Genomic DNA, 23,723 nt, shown 5'->3' on the forward strand with positions numbered 1-23,723 from the left:
TGGCTACAATAGTCCTGTCAGTGATGATAGATTAATCCCAATAGAGCGTGGCACGACCATTTTCGAGAACTGGCGCAGGTGAGTACTTGTACGGCACTTCGCGGTCCACAAGGCCGTATAGGAGGGCAAGCTGCTGGTGAATAATTCTGGCTACGAGGTTATGTCTGTGCAAGTACTCGCCGTTAGCAAGATGAGAACAATCGGAGATAATATGCCTGAGTGACTCTCCGGGACGGCGGCATGCCCGACAAATGTCGACCGTACCGTCCTTCAGGATATATCTCCGGTAGTTATTCGTCATGATAACTTCGTCCGCAATTGCACAGGCAAAACCCTCGGTTTCTCCGAAGAGGTCCCCGAATCGTAGCCAGTTCACCGACGCGGGTAGGTCTACATCGGGTCCCATGAGGGCCTTGTAGAACCGCCCGTGTAGCTGCTTATCCTTCCATACCGCCTTGCGGTCCTCGGTGCTTAGTACTACAGGTTTGCGCCAGTTCTCGTTCGCCAAGGAGAGCGGCGTGAGGCCCTTGTCAGCTGCCACCACATCACCACATCACGATGCATCCCACACTCGTTGTTGAGGAAATAATTCCTGAGATTGTACACCTCACGGTTGTGGAGATTTTTGGCGTTTAGAAAGCCGCGACCTCCACATTTCCGTGGGATGTTGGAATATATGTAAGCGCATGAACCCCGTCAAAGCAGTAATAAACTAGCTACAGAGCAGTACGGTTGTTTGCTTTACTACCCCGCGACACACCAACTGGCGACGAGGACGTTCTACCTACATAGTGCATAAATAAAATTAGATTCATTAACAATGACTAATTTCGTCGGAAACATAGGAGTTTTTGATCATAAAGTGCAAGAATGGGACGTTTTTTACGGAAGGTTATCGCAGTTTATAAAACTTAACAAGATTCCGGTAGACAATAAGAGTGCAGTGTTACTAACTCATTTATCCGATGAGTCATACCGTCTTGTACGGAATCTTGTGCATCCAACCAAACTGGAAGAAAAGTCTTTTGACGAGCTAGTGGCAGTACTCAGTGGGCATTTCACGCCGAAACGATCGACTTTCGCGGATAGGGCCAAGTTTTTTGGAGCAACTAAGTCCGGCTCAGAAAGCAGTCAGGATTGGGCAGCGCGGCTACGAGGCTTAGCCGTCAACTGCGAGTTTGGTACGGAATTGGACACCTTACTACGAGATCGTTTCGTACTAGGCTTCAATATGGGACCGGAACGCGATCGTCTATTCGAGAGTGATTCGAAGACGCTGACGCTGGCTAAAGCATTAGAAATAGCACAGCAGGCGGCGTGCGCGAGGCAAGCGCGCACGGTGGTCGTCAAGGAGGAGCCGGTGTACCGCGCGCATGCGCGCACGGGGCGCCGAGGCGCCGGCACGGGCGCCGGTGGCGGCGCGAGCGGCTGCAAGGATGACGACGGCGACGTCGCCGGGACGCGGTGTTCGGTGTGCGGGATGAAGAACCACGACGCGGCGAAGTGCAGATTTCGAAACTACAAGTGCCAAAATTGCGGTCAGAAAGGGCATCTTAAAAAAGTTTGTGGAAATAACAAGTCGAAAATCCATAGTATTGGTGCTGAGTCGTTAGAAGAAGACGAGAGTGAGAACTGTAAAGAGTGCCAAATGTTTCAAATGAGGTACGTAAACTATGTAAATTATGAGCCTTTTAAAGTGTCGGTCAATGTGTGCGATTTAAACTTATCAATGGAACTAGATACGGGGTCCGGTTGTTCCGTGATATCCGAAGATTTTTATCGTGAAAAGTTTCATAAATATAAGTTATGTAAAAATGATTTAAAAATGTGTTTTTATACAGGGCACCAGATATCACCATTAGGATATTTTATTGCACGTGTAACCTTTGAAAACAAAACAGAATTGATACGGTTTTATGTCGTGACTGATGGTGGGCCGCCGCTTTTAGGCCGTGATTTTATGGCAAAATTCGATTTATATGTAACATCGAAGCACCATAACATTAATAAACTTATTGATGTCGCAAGCGAAGTGCAAAGTCTTTTAAATCAGTATCCAGACATTTGGGAAGACAAGTTAGGTTGTTTTAACAAATTTGAAGTGGAATTACATTTAAAAGACAATGCAAAACCCAAGTTTTTTAAGCCACGATCAGTACCTTTTGCTTTAAAGGATAGGGTCAGCGCAGAGTTGGATAGGTTAGTCGCCTTAGGTATTTTAATACCTGTAAATTATTCTGAATACGCCACCCCGATAGTGCCAGTATTAAAAGAAAATGGAAAGTTGAAGATTGCAGGTGATTTTTCATGTACTCTCAATAAAGACCTTAAAATTGATAAATGTCCGTTGCCCAGAATCGAAGAAGTTTTTTCAAGATTAGGAGGAGGGTTACAATATACTAAAATCGATTTAAGCAACGCATATAATCAATTTAAATTAACAGGAGCATCTCAAAAATTGACTACAATTAATACTCATCGCGGATTGTTTTCATACACGCGTCTTGTGTATGGTCTGGCAAACGCACCTGCAATTTTTCAAAAGGCCATGGAAACATTACTGTCCGGGCTGGAAGGGGTGAGTGTGTGGCTAGATGATGTTTGCATAACAGGACCCACCAAAGAGATCCATTTAGCGAGGTTACGCGAAGTTTTAAAACGGTTACATGATTCAGGATTACGTTTGCAGAAGGAAAAATGTGCATTTTTCCAAGATCATGTTACCTCAAGTAGGTAACATGATTGATAAGAATTGGTTACGTAATTGATAAGAACGGGTTGAGAACAAGTCCTAATAAAGTAGACGCGATACTTAAGGCTCCCGCGCCAGAAAACGTATTAGGGATTAAAAGGTTTCTTGGCCTAGTTAATTATTATAGGAATTTTATACCGAACGCTTCGGCAGTGTTAAGTCCATTAATTGAACTACTGCGAAACGGCGTAGAATGGAATTGGGGTGCACGCCAGCAAGCCGCGTTCGACAACATTAAGCGGGAGCTCGCTAGCGAGCGCGTACTGGCGCATTTTGACCCGGCGGCGCAAATATCGCTTTCAGTGGATGCTGGTCCTGCCGGTCTTGGCGCGGTCTTGGCTCACGTGGACAGCGAAGGTCGCGAGCGCCCGATCGCGTATGCCTCTCGTACGTTAACGGTAAGTGAACGAAATTATAGCCAAATCCAAAAAGAGGCCACGGCGTTGATATTCGGTATAAAACATTTCCATCAATATTTATATGGCAGGCAAACTCCATTTATATTAAAAACCGACCACAGGCCATTAGTTTCAATCTTTGGTAAAAAAAATGGAATCTCGGTCACGGCCGCATTACGTTTGCAGCGATATGCAGTTTTGTTATCAGCCTATAACTATACAGTTCAGTATGTAAGCGGGAAAAATAATCAGGTGGCAGATTATTTCTCTCGCTCGCCCTTGCAAGCGCAGAACGATACCGAACGGGAGCAAGACGGAAATAGGTTTTTTCTGTTCCTAGATACTGACGTAAGACCGGTTACGTTCGAGCAAATAAGGCAAGCGACGGGCATTGATAAGGTGTTAAGAACAGTAATTAAATATATGATTCACGGGTGGCCTAGAAAGATTACTTGTAGGTCTATTTTACCTTATTTTCAGTGTAAGACCGATTTAGAGGTAATGGACGAATGTTTATTCCGAGGTCATAGAATAGTAATTCCTGGCGTTTTTCGAGAATCAATGTTGAAGGCATTACATTCATCACATTTTGGGATCGTAAAAACAAAAAACGCAGCTCGCGGTAGGATGTGGTGGCCCGGGATCGACGGTGACATCGAGCGCTGGGTCGGCGCATGCAGTGCGTGCGCCGCTGTGCAGCCCGCGCCCCCGCGCGCCCCGCCCGCACCCTGGCCGCGCCCGCCGGGCCCGTGGCACCGCATACATATTGATTATATGTCTTTTGAGCAAAAGGATTACTTGATCGTAGTTGATGCTTTTTCTAAATGGCTGGAATGTATTTACATGGATAAAGGTACTTCGACTGGTGCCCTCGTATTAAAACTTAAACATCTATTTTCAATATTCGGTTTACCGAAGGCAATAGTGTCGGATAATGATGTAAAGATTTGTTCAGCGGAATTTAAACTGTTTTGTAAAGTAAACGGTATAGATTATATAACATCCCCAATTTACCATCCATGTAGTAACGGCCAAGCGGAGAACTCTGTAAAGACTTGTAAAAAAATGCTTAAATGTGTATTGCAAAGTATGACGGGCGCAAGTCATTTCGCCATACAAGAAAAACTTCTGGGTTCTCTGTTTGACTATAGAAATACCATTCATTGTGTCACAGGTCAAACACCGGCTCAATTAATGTTTGGGAGAAATTTACGGTCTAGATTGGACCTTGTGTTACCGCAAAATAAGGTCGCTGGCAATGATACTATAGACAATGCATTAAAAAGGCCGTGTCGGCGTTTTCAGGTAGGAGAAACCGTATGGGCTAGGTGGTTCACGGCTAAAAAAAGTGTTTGGAAGATAGGAATAATTGTTAAAATTAAAGGTAACAGAATGTACGAGGTTATGTTTACAGAATTCCAAGAAAAATGTGATAGGCATATAGACCAAATTCGTAAATATACTCCTCCGTTTAGTGATTTAGTTACTGATGTTGAACAGGACGTCCTCCCAGCAAGGGTAGATGATATGGATGAGCCGGTGGGGCGTTCTAAAAGACCCAAAAAGATTGTTAATTATAAGCCTTTCTTTTAATTATTTATAATAGTTAATTTTAAGTGTTACCTTCTATATCTTGTTGTACTATTAATACTTTATTTGTATTGGTTCTAGGTTTCCGAATTAATGGTGGAGGGATGGAATATATGTAAGCGCATGAACCCCGTCAAAGCAGTAATAAACTAGCTACAGAGCAGTACGGTTGTTTGCTTTACTACCCCGCGACACACCAGATGTACTTACAATCTCATAACAGACGAGCGTGGGTGCAACATACGGTGTGTGGTGAGCAGCTGTCGGACCCTCCGATCCAGGGCATCCAGCTCGGTCTGAGTCCACCTTAGTATGCCAAAGGAGTATGTGAGTAGAGGCATTACCCAGGCGTTGAAGGCGCGCACTTTGTTGCCTCCTGACAAAAGACTGTATTATTATTATTATTATTTGTATGTCTTTCCCATCACGGAACAATGGTGTTCCGGACCTTTGGGAGGCGTGCGCGGAGCCGAAGCCAACACGTAGAGGCCCTTTTGACACTTTAATGAAATGTAAGGGGTACACCGAGCGGATGCTGCCCTTGCCCGTGTCATGGGACGCACGCATCAGAGGCAGCACCCGCCAGGGTGTAAGGGCTATTGAGAGTTGATGGAATCTAAAATGAACTAGGTTATTGGGTGAAAGCGATGGACTAAGTACTGAGCTATGGGGTAAAAAACCGGACGCCTGCCTAATAAAACGGTATGCAATTTTATTTCCGGCAGACGGTGACTCGCCCTCACAAGATGGGCCCCTACAAAAAGCGACATCTAGGATGGCTCAAGGGCAACACCGGTGTGAGCGGCTCAGGGGTGTCGAGAGGTGTGCGCCGCTTTCTACCCAGTGGCTGTTAACAGCCACAGTGCCAACTCGCGTCTTATGCATATTTCACTTCCACCCCTGGAGCTTATAGCTCTAACGACTCCACTCTGGCCGGCCGGCTAAGGCAAGCCAGAGGCAGAGAATCCTGTCCCACCCACCCTCCTTGCGGGTAACAGAACTCCCCAGGAGCACTCGGGTACGTGAGGTCGCTAATCCCCAACAGCTCGCCACAAGCTGCCCTGCGTTGACTGATTGCACTGGTAAAACCAGCGGGCGATGGGGTCGTCACATCCCATTATTATTATTATTATTATAGCCCTTTATTTCATGCAATTTAACATAACATTACAATATTTACCATTAATTATATACAGGTAACATGCTAATAGTAACTACTTATTTATAAACATTTATAAGTAATAATTTTAATCTTACAGCTGTCTATTAGGAAATATGTATGTATATAGATTTTTTTTTTTTAACAAATTGGTTTTTACCATTTTAATTATGATTAAAATAATGAATTAATTATTATATATAAATTAATTAATTGCATGGCGCTATGCGCGCAAAGGCCTCCCCCAATATAGAAATGTATTATGGCCAAAGTCAAAGGTTTAGAGACAATTGTGCCAAGCGGCATCGCCTGAGACAAAAGTGCATACTCACTGCACTTACTATTACCTATTACGAATACAAGTTCGAAAAAAATTATAAACTTTGAAAGGCTTTATCTCGGAAACTATTAAATGTACAGAGACAATTCTTGTCTCGTACTGTAGCCAATCTAGTCCACTTTAAAAACGCCTTGAGAATGCACTATCAAGAACTAGTCCTTTAGGGTTATAATCGCCCAAATCTAAAAGAAAACCGAAATTTTCGCGGGTTTTTCGATATTTGACAAACTTGCGTATGGCGCTCGAAGTCACAAACTTGTATTATTCATTGGACCAACATTATAAATAAGTCTGCAAAAAAATCAGAACTACCGGATTTGACGCAAAAGAGCCAGGTTACAATGATTTAGTAGGCAGGTCTCTCACGGCTAGCTGTAGGTATTCAAGAGGCAAGTCGTTAGAGTTCTTGGTCATCATTATAATAATGCCTGTTGAATACTGTGTGAAGGAAATTACCTATATGTACTTTGAAAAGGACAACGGGACTCGGGAGGATATAAGCATGCAGTCCTTGTCGGTGGAACAATTATTTTCCATCATTTCGAACAAACCGATGACGAGGGACTTGACGAGGGTGATCGAAATGATTGCCATAGAAGAAAACGCCATCAGTCTGTGGCAGGAGGTGGTGAAAAGCGGTATACCGGTGGCGATTCCGCTGAGATATTGCGTCGAGATTCTAATAATTTTTTTATATCGCTACCGAGCCCAATGAGCCCATACAAACGAACGGGCTAGCGCCAACTTGGCCAAATTGTACGTAAATTTGGCAAATTGTGCGGCTTGAATCGCCGCGTGTGGATCACGTGGCCGCTGCTATGGTATAATATAATATATGGTAATACGGTAACTCGGCTAGGTATTTGTTGCCCTCTGATACAAAATTTGAATTTCAACTAAAAAGGATCGAAATTAAGCCCGCCTGGGAACAGCCAAAACATTGATTGAATTAATCGAGGGCGTGTCCACTCGATCTGACAGAATTACTTACCAAATACACGGTGTAACATGAGTAAACCGAATAATTTTAACCTCACATTTCTGAGGTCAAAAGAAGTAAAAAATGTAATATGAGTTTAGGTCAATTTCGCCAAAAAAAAAATTTTTTTATTGTTTTTTTCAATTTTTTGAACATATTTGTACATAAAAAATAAATGTTATTGGTAAACTTGTCACTTAAAATTGATTTTTACATTTTTTTTTCGTAGAACCTACTTTTTGCAAAGTGTTACTTGTCACGTTTTGACATCTATCAATAAGGATATTTAGACTACGTCCCATACAACCATTTCCAGTCGCCGTTACGACGCGCACATCTTGTGTCGACACCGTCTGTTTCGGTCACAATTCCAGTCGCAGAGTCGTCGCCGTGTCGACACAGTTACCAGGGAATGGGGAAGGGTCGACACATGACACAAAGTGACATAAAGTGTGGTCGCCGTGTGCACACATTGTTTCGGGTTTGCGACTACTTTATGCCAAAATCATTCGTTCATTCGTTCATTTTGTTCCTGTCAAATGGAAACTGTCAGATGGAAAAATACTTAAATAAAAATAAGTGACATTAATACGCCATCTCTAAAACGGATTACAAGACGTAATTATATATTGTTTGCATTTATATTACAATAGGACTTAAATTATTATGGGGAATTAAACTGCTCGAGTGATTTGATAAACTAAGTGTAATATAATCAACGCGCCACCACATTGTTTTAGTTTAGCCGGAAATGAAATTGTTTACTTCTCAGTGCCTGTGTTCATAACTATATTATTTGAAGCATTTTTAGTACTTCGATGCGTATACTATACGTAAATAACAGAAATAACGCTTTACATACTACGAAACTTGTTAATTATGATGTATAAATATGGTTTAAGGCTGAGAAATATTGCAGTCACAAAGTAGTTGCAATGTTTCGACTTTGTGTCGACTCTGTGTTGACACATGACACGCGCTGTCAAAAGTAATAACAAAGTTACTGGTATGTTACTGGATTTGCAAAATGGCTCCTTGTGTTGATTTGTTTTCAGATATTCTCAAAGTGTAAAAATGCCGTGGTCAGAGATGGGCATTAATCGATTAACTGTTTATTCGACTAATTAATGGAATAAAAAAAGTTAATTCTCAAATTTTAATCGCGATTAGTTTAGTCGACCTAACATAGATTGAAATTGAATTAATCTGAATATTAATCGAATAAATTATCGATTAAATCTCGATTGAAAGTTGACAGGGGGCCATTTTTGTACGTAAAAATAATAGAAATGTCTTGCATGCAGATGGTAGCAAAACACTTTGTCATAAAAGTCGAGATGGGTGTCGATATATAGGTTTTAGGGAGTGCCGATTTCGAAAATAATGACCATTTTGGAATCCGAAATGGCGGCCATGCACTGTGTCATAAAAGTCGTCATGGATGTCGTTTTATACGTTTTAGGGGGCCCCAATTTTGAAAATGATGACCATTTTGGAATCCAAAATGGCGGCCATGCACTATGCCATAAAAGTCGTCATGGGTGTCGTTTTATAGGTTTTAGGGGGCGCAGATTTCGAAAATGATGACCATTTTGGATTCCAAGATGGCGGCCATGCACTATGTCATAAAAGTCGTCATGGATGTCGTTTTATAGGTTTTAGGGGGCCCCGATTTAGAAAATGATGACCATTTTAAAATCCAAAATGGCGGCCATGCACTATGTCATAAAAGTCGTCATGGGTGTCGTTTTATAGGTTTTGGGGGGCGCAGATTTAGAAAATGATAACCATTTTGGATTCCAAAATGGCGGCCATGCACTATGTCATAAAAGTCGTCATGGGTGTCGTTTTATAGGTTTTAGGGGGCGCAGATTTCGAAAATGATGACCATTTTGGATTCCAAGATGGCGGCCATGCACTATGTCAAAAAAGTCGTCATGGGTATCGTTTTATAGGTGTTGGGGGGCGCAGATTTCGAAAATGATAACATTTTCAATTTAAAAATGGCGGCAATGCACTATGTCATAAAAGTCGTCATGGATATCGTTTTATAGGTTTTAGGGGGCGCAGATTTCGAAAATGATGACTATTTTGGATTCCAAGATGGCGGCCATGCACTATGTCATAAAAGTCGTCATGGATGTCGTTTTATAGGTTTTAGGGGGCGCAGATTTCGAAAATGGTAACATTTTCAATTTCATAATGGCGGCAATGCACTATGTCATAAAAGTCGTCATGGATATCGTTTTATAGGTTTTAGGGGGCGCAGATTTCGAAAATGATGACTATTTTGGATTTCACTTTTATGACAAAATACGTAGCCGCCATCTTGGATTATAAAATGATCATCGTTTTCGAATTCTGCACTCCCTAAAACCTATAAATCGACATCCGTGACGACGCAAGTTATCTTTATTTTCAGATCTAACAAATTGCTACAGAATACAAAGGACAAAAAAGAAGCGAGGAGGTAATGAAACAAGCAAAAATACAGATGATTCCTCGACGCAATTGGGTGATTTTTAAATTGTGTCCAGATTTTTTTTGTCATAAAAGTTTTTATTTTTCACATATTACTCTCACAAGTTCCGTGACATTTCGACCTTGTAATTTTTTAAGTAAATGTTTTTGTTTATCTATGAGGATCTCACTAGAATAGTATAATCAAGGTATGTTTATATTTGATGAATGAAATAGTAACGCAAAAAAATATATATATTTGTGTCTTATATTCCTGCCGAAGACTTTTATTTTACCTTTTCCTTCTACACAAGTTTGGCCAAGTAATAAGAATTTAGGGCTCTCAATTTTATTTTGACTTCTACAACAGTAAAGCTACGAGGCCATGTTTGGTATCGTTTTCGTATAAATTCGCAGTACCAAATTTAGTTAAGGTATCACATTGACACCATTCCGAAGTAAAAACATATAAACTTATTAAAATACTTTCTTTTAAACTCCTCTTCACGCTTAAACTGCTGAACAGTTTTAATTTAAATTTGGTACACATATATTTTGAGTCCCGAGACAGGATATAATAAGTTATCTCAAAAATCATCCTTTAAAGGTGTGAAATGAGGTGTAGGGGGGAATTCAGAATTGACTTCTTGAAGTTAATACTGTTTAAGTTTAGGTTTGAAGTCATGTTTTTTCATCATTTTTAACTAAATCAAAGATGTAGACCATCCCAAATTTCATATAAATCGGTTCAGCGGTTATTGATTTCCCGTACAAATTTCCACGCCACTTTTCACACCTTCAAAAGATGATTTTGGTTATAAGATCTATCCTATGTCCTGTTCCGGGACGCAAACTATTTCTATACTTACCAAATTTCAACGAAATCGGTTCAGCGGTTAAGCGTCAAGAAGAGTTTCAAAAAAACCGGCCAAGTGCGAGTCGGACTCGCGTATTAAGGGTTCCGTACATTAAGTCCGACTCGCGCTTGACTGCACATTTCTAATAGGTTTTCCTGTCATCTATAGGTAAAGAACTATTTTGTGTATTCAGACGGACATACATACAGACGCACGAGTGATCCTATAAGGGTTCCGTTTTTTCCTTTTGAGGTACGGAACCCTAAAAAGATTTATTTTTATTTTGTGGAATGGTGTCAATGTGATATCTTAAATGGATTCAGCACCCCAGATTTATACGAAAACGATACCAAACACGGCCTAGCACCTTCACTGATATAGATATATCAAGATAAAATTGAGAGCCCTAAATAAACTTTTAAGAGCGGATATCTCAAAAACTATTCAACATATCGAAAAAATTAATTGAATAAACTTGTAACAAATTAAATTAACTTTCATTTTGTATAAGTGGCCATGTCGCTGAGATGCATAGTTTCCGAGATATAATCGAAAAACGGGAAAATGGGACCTTCAAAGCCCCCTCTCTCCCCCCCGCTCAAGGGCTACGGCCGGGGACTTTTGATATGTTCACCTCCTAACTTGTCAAACCGAGTTACGGAGTCAAAAATTGTGTTCCGAGCATTTCCCTCTACAACTTTTGGAGCATTCGTTGCCTGACCTAAGTAGCTTATTGAATTTCTTTAAAAACTTTTCTGTAAAAGGTTGACGGGTGTTGGGTGTTTAAATGGTTTCGGTCGATTATTATCATTTGCATTGCCCATGATGACTTACTAGAATTACGAGCACACGAGACACTAATAGTAGTTTGACAAACCTTGGTTTACAAGAGGTATTTTATATTGACATTTGCTGTCACAAATTTGCTGTCAGATTTAGTCGCAAACCGCACGCAAAGTGCACACAAATGTGTCGACACCTTGTTACGGAAAAGTGTAGACACGGCGACGACACTTTGTTTCGAAACAATTCTAGACACATTGTGTGGACTCTGTTACGACACATCTGACATTTAGTTACCACTTTGTGATTCTGCGACTGGAATGGTTATATGGGGTCCCATAGCAGCAACATCACCAACAAAAAGGCCTTTTACGCTGTGTAACAATAAAAACTTGTTTTTTTTTTTAAATTAATAATATCTCTGAAACTAGGCGAATTTCAAAAAAGTTTATAGGACATTTTTGTCTCTAAATATGATCAGGAATACGCTGTTAAAATTATTCGGTTTACTCATGTTACACCGTGTATACTAAACTGTATACCTACTACCAAAGAGAATATAACCACTACGTTTTAAGAGACGGGAGTTCCATATATTAACTTGATATTCTGAGTAGTATGAAACGTGCGCTAGAATCCTGTACCAACAGGACAGAAATTATGACAGCTTGATGACAACCGCTGTGGACGGCACTGCTGCCAACATGAGCAACAAAAAGGGATGTGTTGAACACACTGCTATACATTTTTATCGATATCTATAATTAAAAAAAAATTGCGTTGTTTTTCGATTAATTATTATTATTAAACTTTCGCAATACTTTTCGCATCTACTATTTTTTTTATTAAAAGTTACGAAAAGTATTATTGTAATAAATGATAACGAGCTTTCTTTTTAATTAATTTTATTTGATCTTTCAAAATAATATTTACTACTTTGATATAGGTACCCTGTTGTTGACCTTTTTTTACAGTGTCTGCTAAAGCGTCTTCTAATTCCGCGAACGATCTATTTTTAATTCGGCATTCGTTTCTGATTAATAAGAGGCTTAGTCGCCTCAGCAGTTGATCAGTCATTGTTGCTTGTTGTCTTCATTACCGGTCACTTGAACCCATCTTTGACATCTGGTAAGGAGCAATTTTTTTCAATATTAATAGAAAGCTGCTATTATACTCGTTTGTTTTACCTTAACCTGACTAATATAACCCGAGTATAATAACAGCTATATTATTATATATATATAAGAAGGAAAACCAAAATATTTTTCAATAATATGGACCTAAGAACTGGTCAGAAAAAAATATCGATATTATCTGGGTACCGCACTAACTTTTACAATAATATTATTTTACTAGCTGTGCCCGCGGCTCCGCCCGCGTGGAATTCGGTCTGTGTCAGTAAGCGGCTAATTTCTAATCCTAATTTCTCTCCCTCTCCCCTGGAGGCGGAACGTGAACGTTGAAGTTAAGTCGACAGATGGATATGCTAGGGGACTGTAGTCCAGATAAAATATTTTACAATTAGATACCACTAAATAAAACTACACTCCAAAATCAGTAGTTTTTTGCCCTTATTAAAATTAAGATATTTTGATGCCCTAAGCATTTCTAGACCATGGTGCCCCCTCTCCCTAGAGTCATCAAGATTACATTGAATTTTTTGGTAGGTAAATTGAGTGACGTTCATTGCCGCATTACAGCTGAGAATGGAAATAACCCAAGTAACACAAAAGTAGCTGAATATTGTTTGAATAATAGAGCATGCCGTACTGAATGCTGAATAAGGGAGCTGTATATCTTCTGTATAAGCGCTAATACAGACGTTATACAGAAGGTTTGGGCGCAAAGTGGGCATGCCCACGCCGCTTAAAACTGAATAACAGTAATGTAATAGCTGTATTAGTGTGTGCCCACACATTTGATCGCTGAATAACACTTGTATAGAGGCTGTCAAAAGCTTCTATACCGCTTTTAAACCAAAGTTATCCAGCTTTTTATATAATGACTCAGTTAGTCACACGTTATGCAGCTTTTGGTTCAAAAGTGCATTGTTACAGAAAATATATTCAGCAATTTGTGTATGATTTGTCTTCCATTCTAATTTGTGAACTCGTGTCAAAGTGTAGTTTCTGAAGTGAATACAAAATAAGGAGGACATTACCCATATATTGATTTGATGTTTACAAAAGATCAATTTCATTGCGCATGCGACTTTACTGTAAATATATATGTCGGGAATTGTGGGCGTATCATACTATCGGCAGCACATCAGAACCTTCAATCGTGGATGACGAGGGCCTTCAATGAAATACGATGTTCAACTCACAATCTTTACTGCACAAGACTCATTACAAATCACAGCACGCGTTACGTTTCTTATCTTTGTTAAATAAAGACTAGGTGTGGTTCAGTAGATGATCATTTAATGCCAGCTCTCAAACCCTTGCTCAAACTACCTACATACATAACACCTCCACCGTTATTTTAAAGAAACTTTTTTTTTAAACAATATAACGATAAACAATTGAGTTTATAATAAAGCTATTTAATTATGGTTCGCCTAAATAGGTACACGCGTTATTACATTTTAAAACCAGTACTACCACTACCCTTCGCACGACTTGTTTATCTCACTATACAAGTTATAAATCGTTCTTGCCTTACACAAAAAAAACTTGTAGTGCCAATCAAACACAGGAAACAAACTTACATAAGAATATCAATGGTCCTAAGCTGAAAGACAGTAATATACCTACATGTGTTTATGAGCATTATACTAATAAGTACACAATAACAATGCTTTTTTTTTTTCCTATATCATTGCATACTACAATTTATTACAGTTAATGAAAAGCGGTTAATTCGGTACTTACAGCCAAAAATAACATGTAATGATACAATTAGATGTAATGACACCATAATCTTAAAATTAAATTAACAAGTCTATATGTATACTTAATAGTAGAACAATTTTAGGCTTAGCCTTGATTTCAGACCTGAATATACCTAATTAGCAGTACAAAAAAAAAAGAAATCATTACAATGGCAAGTATTCCATACAACTCTTTAACTCACTTAAACTACGGAAACGAAAATGAAATTACTCTAGTTAAAAAAAAATACTTCCTCGAACCCATATCTTATTGGAGGATTTCGATTTCTAGGGGGCTGATACCTCGGAGTCGGGTCGGGCGGTAAAATTTGGGCCCCGCTCGTGCCACCGCGCTCGCCCGGACTGCTCGGACCTGCGGCTCCCGACTGTGCCCCGTCACACGGGAAAAGTAACAAAGTATTTCTTGAACGCCGTTTTATTTGGTCGACATGACGATGAACAATTTCGCCCGTAATAGTTTCTACTGCGTAATCTGAGCTACCTAAACTTTCTTTAATAATTCCTTCGAGCCACCTGTCCGCATTCCTCGAGCTGTAATTTCTGTACCAAATCATATCACCCGCTTGGAAACCCCGATGCGCACCGCCAGCAGCGCGTTGTTGCCGCGCCTGCGCTTCGCGCGCGTGCGCCCCTCTCTCCGGTTTTAAACAATCCAGACGTGTGCGTAAATTTCTACCTTGTAAAATGTTGGCAGGACTGTCCCCCGTCAAACTATGTATTGTATTTCTATAAATTAAAAGGAATCTACTCAGAGCTATTTCTGCATCGAGTTTCTGTTTTTGTGCCTTGATCAAAACGTGTTTACATATTTTTACAGCGCTTTCCGCCGCACCGTTGGACGAAGGGTGGTATGGGGCTGTAAATATATGCTCCACGCCGTTACTTTTAATGAAATACTGAAATTCGTGACTAGCAAAGGGAGGTCCGTTATCTGATACTACCTGTTTAGGTAGCCTAGCCCAGATTTCTCGCAACTTAGCGATGACAGCGGCCGCCGTGGTACTCGCCATTTTTATAACCTCGATCCACTTAGAACACGCGTCTACCATTACTAGGTACATAACTCCTGTGAGGGGTCCTAAAAAATCTAGGTGTAACCTGGTCCATGGGCGCTCCGGCCAGGGCCAGGCGCGCGGGGCCTGTGCTGGCGGCGCACTGGCCGTCGCCGCGCACACGGCGCACGCGCCGCACGCCTGCTCAATCGCTTCATCCATGCCCGGAAACCAGGCGTAACTTCTCGCCAATGATTTGGTCTTTACTACTCCCATATGAGTTTCATGAAGTTCCCTAATAACCTTGTCTTGGCAGCCCACCGGTATGACCACTTGGTGTCCCCACATAATGCATCCCAGTTCTAAATAGAGTTCCTTCCTACGATTGAAATACGGTTTCAATTGTTCTATTTCTATGGAATCTGGCCACCCATCTAAAATAAAACTTGTTACGCGAGACAGTAACGGGTCTTTCCTAGTTTCAGCCTTTAGCACTTTGTAATCTAATAGCAAGGCGTCAGACGCAAAGTGGAGATAGGTTTGTTCTGGCTCCCTTTTCTCATTCTCCACTTCACTTACTTTATGCGCCTTGATAAGTCACGATAAGACATCCGCCACGTTTTGCTCTGATTTGACGTATTCTATGTCGAAATCGTACGCCGACAAGCATAAAGCCCATCTTTGTAATCTACTGGCCGTCATACTCGGTACGCCTACATTGGGTCCAAAAATACTAACCAGGGGCTTATGATCTGTTCGCAAAGAAAAACGCCTACCATATAAGTATCGGTGAAAACGTTTGACCGCAAAATAGATTGATAACGCCTCTTTATGAATTTGGCTATAATTGCGCTCAGCCGCGGTAAGCGCGCGCGACGCGTATGCTAAAGGACGCTCGGAGCCATCGGGGTAACGCTGAGCCAAAATGGCACCTACTGCGAAGGAACTAGCGTCACTTGTGACCACCACCTCCAACGCGGGGTCGTAATGCGCGAGCACCTCGGCACTTGACAACATACTTTTTACCCTATCAAACGCTATAATCTGTTGTTCACCCCACTGCCATCTAGTGTGTTTTTGTAACAACGCATGAAGTGGCGCCAAATAATTACCGAGATGCTTGATGAACTTAGCATAAAAATTAACCATGCCTAAAAATGATCGGAGTTCACTGACATTACTAGGGTACGGCATTTCCAAGATCGGTTTTATTTTAGCTTTGTCTACACTTACACCCCTTTTGTCAATAACATACCCCAAATACGTAACCTTTTCTTGTAAAAATACGCATTTTTCCTTTTTTAATTTTAAACCATGCGCCTGCAATCTAGCTAGAACCGTATTTACCGTAGTTAAATGTTGCTTTAAGTTACTCCCCGTAATTAAAATATCATCGTAGAACACAACCACGTCATCAATACCTTGTAGGAGGTTACTCATCAACCTTTGAAAAATACCTGGACTGGAAGCTAAGCCAAAAACCAATCTATTATATGTGAATAACCCTCGGTGCGTGTTAATGACCGTATATTTCTTTGATTCCTCGTCTAATAATACTTGAGAATATGCTTGTGACAGATCCAATTTTGTAAAATATGTACTACCACTGAGGCTACTAAACACATCTTCTATTCTCGGAACGGGATATTTGTCGACCAATAAAACTTTGTTCAATGTTACCTTGTAATCGGCGCAAAGGCGTAAGCTGCCGTCAGGCTTACGTATGGGAACGAGTGGCGTGGCCCAGTCGGAGGCATCAACAGGCTCGATGATACCGGTGCTCAACATGGAGTCGAGCTCCGCGTCGACGCGCTCACGGAGCGCATAGGGCAGCGGGCGCGCACGGTGGAACACAGCGGCGGCGCCAGGACGCACGCGCAGCGTCGCCGTCCCACCCGTGAACCGACCCAGCCCGCCATCAAACAACTCTTTATGCCTGCAAAAAATATCGTTCACAATTTCATTTTCCGTTCCCGATTCCACAAAGTTTAATGGCAAAGGCACTTCAGCACGTAACCCTAAATGTGCCATCCACTGCCGGCCCAACAAATTTGTACTATTCCCGCCCCTGATGACATACAAATCGAGATTCTTTCTAACATTATTACACTCCACTGGTACCTTAATATAGCCCAATGGTCTAATCTTACCATAATCATATAATGTTAAGACTGTATCACAACTACGTAACGGTACGGATTGGAACAAATTCTCATACACTTTGTCACTAACACACGATATAGCGCACCCCGAGTCAATCTCCATTATAAGACGAACATTATTTACACTGATTGCTATGCTCACCGGTCTGTAATCTGCTAAGGACATTTGATTAATACATTCGTCCTCAGAGCACTCGTCCACTTCCTCCGTAGATTGATATTCGTTGTTCTGTAGCCAAAATGCATTAGTACCCCGGCGTGGGCCTCCGCTGCGCCCGCGCGGCCACCGTGACCGCGCGCCCCGGCCAGTGGAAGCGCCATCTCGACGCCTACCCGCCGGCCCACCGATTTGTTCCATCGGGTTTGGGCAAACGCGCCTTAAATGACCAATCTTCCCACACCTACTGCACACGAAACTCTGGAATCTGCATTCCGTAAAGTTATGATAACGGTCCCCGCACGCCGTGCACCCGTTTTTAAAATTCACTGCACTCATGTTTTGTTGATTTTGTTGTCGCGAGGCACTCTCAAATTGCAATGTACCAGGCTTTGCTGTGCTGGCGCTTGCATGATGCACCCCCTCCGCCGACGTCCCCGCGCCCCCGCTAGAATCCACCGCTAGTGCATCTCTTTCCGCCGCCTCAAGGTTCGATGCGATATACACAGCTTTCTCGAAGTCTAATTTCGATTCGGTAAATAATCTTTGCCGAAATAAATCGTTACTAATCCCGCATGCAAATTGATCGCGCAAATTATCGTTAAGTGTTGTTTTAAAATCACAATAGCGAGATAATTTTTTTAACTCCGCTACATAATCTTTTACTGCCTGACCTTTGCCCTGACGACATTGGCGGAAGCGAAAACGTTCTGCCAACACAGATGGCGGTGGTTGGAGATGGTTTTCCATTATTTTTACAACCTCTGCATATGTTAACTCCCCTGGTTTTTTAGGGCTACATAGGGTTACCATTAATTCATATGCTGTATCACCGATGGCCGAGATCAACACCGGTAACTTCATGTCGTCCGCGGTCGAGTTAACCTTAAAGTACATTTCCACTCTGTCCACATATACTCGCCAATTCCCATTACTTATGTCGAATGCACTTAACTTGCCGATGGTTGTCATCGTCTCACACGCGAAATACTTCGAAAAACTGTATTTTTGCCAGCCCGTCGCCAGTGTTAAATAAAAGACTAGGTGTGGTTCAGTAGATGATCATTTAATGCCAGCTCTCAAACCCTTGCTCAAACTACCTACATACATAACAATCTTAAGCAAACCAGTGGATTAGACCCAGGAGCCGCCACAGACGTCATCTTCTCCCGTTCGTTCTCATCGTGCTCCTTCTGAAGATTGATTGACAGCATAACTTCAATTGTTCTGGACTTCAATTGTTTTAAGAGCGCACTCTATGACGTCTTGGCGGAACTGCGTCGAACGCCACTCAAGTGTACGTAACACCCTAGTTTGCTCTATTTGTCAAGGTTTGCATGACAAAACGCCTCTTGAAGACGATAGATGGCACATTTCAGCCATTCTCCGACATATATATCCCACCAAAAACATTTCATGTAAAGTGTTGCCAAGACTAGGCGCATAAAGCTTTTACACTAAAAAGTTATCAGATCCCATATGTACCAAGACTTTTACTCTGTAAGTCCTAACTTTATAAGCTCTAACTGTATAAAGCCAACATCTTGGTCAAACAGTACGACTTGGCCGTTTCGTTGCTGCCATATTTATGAACACTTTCAGAATTTGTAAAACCGTTACTACTTTGTGCAAAAAGTCCACCCAGGGAGTGTTTATGTGACTGCAACTAAACGGCCAAGCCGTACTGTTTGACCAAGATGTTGGCTTTATACAGTTAGAGCTTATAAAGTTAGGACTTACAGAGTAAAAGTCTTGGTACCTACATATGGGATCTGATAACTTTTTAGTGTAAAAGCTTTATGCGCCTAGTCTTGGCAACACTTTACATGAAATGTTTTTGGTGGGATTTCATTCATTTTTGTAAGAGGTGATTATACCAGTTAGAAATGACATATTCGTTTATAGAACCTACGGACAGGGTCATATAAACGGGAATAATTTTAAAACATTTTAATATTCAGGTTTTTATAAAAGTTACGTATTGCTAGCGCCCTCTATGTAGGGCCTATATAAATTATACAGTTGACTACTAGTACACATCGCGAAACATGTCGCGCGAGTGACTTCAAACAAGTGAGTCCAAACCGTAAAATTATTCAATGTTAGTATGTCTCACAACAGTTTAAATTCGACTGTATTACCAACTAAATTAAACTTAAATACAAACCCCACATTTTAATAAAATAATACATTAATTAAATCCACATAATACGAGTAGGTACTTGACGTTGGTTTGGTACCTGTCTAAAGTGCTCGAGATTCCTTTCCTCAACTTGCACTGGCACGATCTCGTGCATGGCCCTTTCAGGCTGACCAGGGGCGATCGGCCTATTCTCACGAACTCGATGAAAAGCCGCTGTTATCATTGCGAGCATTGTGTGGATGTCGTCAATTTGGGAAGTGTTTCCGATAAAGCCGTGAGCTGCAGTTCCACGTGTATTAACAACTCTCGAACATCGTAACCCATTTTAAAGAAAATCCAATACCAGTTTTGCAAATTTTTTGGTTTGTCTTGACAACCCGACGTGTTGATGACTTTTGAAATTGTCATGTCACAGTTTACAAAAACTCTTAAATTACTGTATTAGAACCTCCATACACGAACGCAATGATAAGGACGATAATAATTTTGTGATAGTTGTTGTCTCAGTTTTTTAGCCCCGTCCCCGTACCACGGCATACCTCGTACCACGTGCTTTAGCGATATGAGAAACGACAATAGGGAATATTAAGGAAAACTCTGCGTAGAGGGCGTCACTAACTCAATAATATGGCCTACCGTGAAACACGACAATCGAAAGTTCGGTTTCTTCCTCTCTATCACTCTTGCCTATTCGATCGATAGAGAGGCATATATAACGAAATTTTGATTTAAACAAACCGCCTTGATGCATCAATGTCATAGTGAAAACTTGTAAAAAATTGTTTAAGGCCTAGTATGTAGGTATAAGTTACTCTATGGTTTAGTAGGTACACTAGTGCTGCACTCTGGCGGCAGAACATTGCAGTAATACTCCCTATTGTATGTATTTCAAATTGTATGTTTCTGAAACTTAAAAAAATTAGTCACATAATCGGGATTGTTTTTAATGACCCAAGCGTTAACGAAGGTCTCCGATTCAGCTTACTCAACCGATTATTGTGAATAGAGATGGGTAGGGGTGAGTAAATACTGAGTATTTACTCGGTATTTACTCAAAGCACCCGATAAATACCCGTATTTACTCATTTAGGTGGGTAAAAACGATTGCTTATAAAATATTCAAAAAGTAAGATTTAAGAACAAAATTGTATTTTATTGAAGAGTGCTAACGTGTATTAACAATGTCTTTAAAATAAAAAGCATATAAAACGCTTAATTTTGGAAAAAAAGGTAATTATCAGTGAGAGGCAAATTGTGATAATGCATAGTTAACAATTTTGTTTTAAATAAGAAGGTATTTACTTTAAAAATATGGTACTTAAATTCTATCGATGTTCTAGATAACTGCATGTCGCTTAAAAGTGCGTGTTTACGCGGCACTTACGACCTTTTATTAAGGGTTTTTTAAAGAAAACTCAGAAATGGCTCAACCTATGATGTTCAAAATATTGTTTTTTGTACTCTATTATACGGCTAATCTCCCGATATGTTTTCATATTTTTTCTGAACTTTGGTTCGAAAGTTATAGAGAGATAAACATTATTTTGGCCTTTCAAAACGGCTTTTTTTCCAAAAATATTCAATTTATCCAAAAAAGTTCTTAGAAACATTCCTGTTATTTTTAAAGACCCATTTAATGATATGCAACACGTAGGTGGTTTCTAATTTTTTTTTTGTGACATTAGTTACATGTATGGAGTGGCCCTCTTAAAAATACTTTTCTTACAATTTTGAGTACTTAATCCAGTAGCGGCTTACAAAATATACCTATATTTCAAATTTATTTGAGCCTTTCAGCACTCTAAATAGTTTATATAGTTAAAATTTTTTGAACTGATCTTGTTCACTTACCTGTACTAACAATGGCATTGTTCTATTACAATCCTATTATCTGCTTTTGTTCTTGTAGGCGCCAACCAATTTACTTACAAAATAAGTTAGAAGTACAATGCATGTATATTGAATTCTAAACCTTATTTCTTGTTGAATGGGGTTAAAATGGTCTAAAAAGATAATATCATATTCAATCTTTTGGAAAGTCACATGCACCTTAGCCACGACAGGGACGTATTCGGTGTTAATGCTTTTTTAAAAAAATTTGAATTTCGCCTTTTTTTGTATTAGTGCAAGGCACTAACTCCTTTTGCCGGGAGTGATATGACGCATTGTCCATCACAATGACACTCCCGGCAGGAATATTTACGTATGTAAAATATTTTATAGTTTTAAGATTATAGGCATGTTTTTATATAAGAATCTGTTGGTTTTGGATACATGGGATTATTTTTTTATATATACACTTATGTATCTTTTTTTGGCTCTAGTAGTATGTAAAATATTTTGCAGATTGAAGATTGATATATATTTGTATAAGAACTTGTTGATTTTGATTAAATGTGATTATTTTTGTTAACTAATATGTATAATAAATAAACATTTTTATCTTTCTACGTATTTTATTTAACACCGAATACGTCCCTGTCGTGGCTAAGGTGCATGTGACTTTCCAAAAGATTGAATATGATATTATCTTTTTAGACCATTTTAACCCCATTCAACAAGAAATAAGGTTTAGAATTCAATATACATGCATTGTACTTCTAACTTATTTTGTAAGTAAATTGGTTGGCGCCTACAAGAACAAAAGCAGATAATAGGATTGTAATAGAACAATGCCATTGTTAGTACAGGTAAGTGAACAAGATCAGTTCAAAAAATTTTAACTATACCCACCAATTCGGGTATAAACGAGTAAATACGGGTAAATTGAGTAAATACTGAGTATTTACTCGGTATTTACCCGTGAGTATTTACTCACTACCCATCTCTAAAGTTATATGATAAATCTGGGGGCACGGCAGATTACACAGTTATTTTTTCCGTTATCAGTTCCGACAAATATGTAGTAGGTAAAGGTACACGCAAAGATGTACGACGTGAGTACGAAGATGTATACAGTATGAGTATGGTATGGTTACGAGTATGGTATGAATATGAATATGGTATAGGTGCGAAGGTGCGGGTATATTAGTAGCGGGTATCACGGGTATGAGTACAAGTATAGTTTGGTATGGGCAGTATTGTTTAGGTATGAGTACGAGTATAGTGTGGGATGGGTATGAGTAGACCCACTTGAAACCTAAAAACAGTCCGTTCAAAATCGACACGAGAACCGATTTCGCTATATTTTAATGGGGGTGATTATTTTATTTTTCACATACCCAGTCCAGTCTACAAGTTTTTAATGCAACAATATCAATAACTAGCATTTGACACCTTGTTTGCCAACTAGCAACAACCTTAAATGGCCATTGGTAAACCTTATCTCGTTGCAGTAAGGTATGCAAATGGTCCGTTAACAGTATTTACGATGGAAGCTAGTAATTGTTTACGTAAAATAACCAATCGAAAAGAATTGTTAAAAAAACTAAACCTCGATTTTTTTAATAAAAATTGGATTATAGAATAAATACGCAAGATGCGTTCTAAATAAAATAAAAACAAGCTCAAGCTCAAGGCAATCAGGCTTAAGTAGCACCGTTGATCGTGTATAAAGCTACGGAACCCTCTCCACCGCGCACTTGTTGATACTAAGCAGTAGTTTGAATAGCGTTTGTCATTGCGTTCATTTTGCAGCTTTTAGCAAGAAAAGATATTACATGTGTACTAAAATCGCTATAACTTAAGTATAAGTGTTGTTTTAGTATTTATTATTCAGACTATAAAAGCCATAATTAACCCATATATGCAGCTACTGAATAACAAATAAGATTTGGATTTCATTACAGCTTCCAGTAATAGCGTCCACCTTTATTCAAAAACTAACATTAAAACAGAAACTGCAACCGCTTTTATATAGTTGAAAGTCTCCACCGACGCTTCTTTCCAGCATTTAGTAGCCACTATCACATTTTTCTTAATATTGTCTGCTTAATATCTCACAACACAGCATATACAGGGTGATTTCGGGGTCGTGATCCAGAACCACTTTTTCTGACTCTGTAAATGATCCACATTATCATATGGTAGTATTTGATTGAAAGATAATTACTTGAATT

At 40.0% G+C, this 23,723-nt stretch overlaps 1 protein-coding gene and 1 long non-coding RNA gene across 2 annotated transcripts in view; both read left to right on the forward strand.

Annotated features, from left to right (window-relative positions):
* LOC134805973 (uncharacterized) overlaps window positions 1-23,723 on the forward strand; it is a 300,557-nt gene that overhangs the window by 37,563 nt on the left and 239,271 nt on the right. The gene's annotated exons all lie outside the window — the stretch shown is intronic.
* Window positions 666-4,903, forward strand: LOC134805975 (uncharacterized). Its single transcript, XM_063779149.1, has 2 exons — window positions 666-1,662; window positions 4,822-4,903. The coding sequence occupies exons 1-2, from the start codon at window positions 821-823 to the stop codon at window positions 4,832-4,834; spliced, it is 855 nt and encodes a 284-aa protein (XP_063635219.1). The 5' UTR covers window positions 666-820; the 3' UTR covers window positions 4,835-4,903.

This window comes from Cydia splendana, unplaced genomic scaffold (assembly GCF_910591565.1).
Source record: "Cydia splendana unplaced genomic scaffold, ilCydSple1.2 scaffold_96_ctg1, whole genome shotgun sequence".
NCBI classification, from domain to species: Eukaryota; Metazoa; Arthropoda; class Insecta; order Lepidoptera; family Tortricidae; genus Cydia; species Cydia splendana.

Bases quoted from the DNA above. Each gene is read 5' to 3' on its own strand.
- LOC134805975 (XM_063779149.1), top strand. From the start codon at position 821: ATGACTAATTTCGTCGGAAACATAGGAGTTTTTGATCATAAAGTGCAA.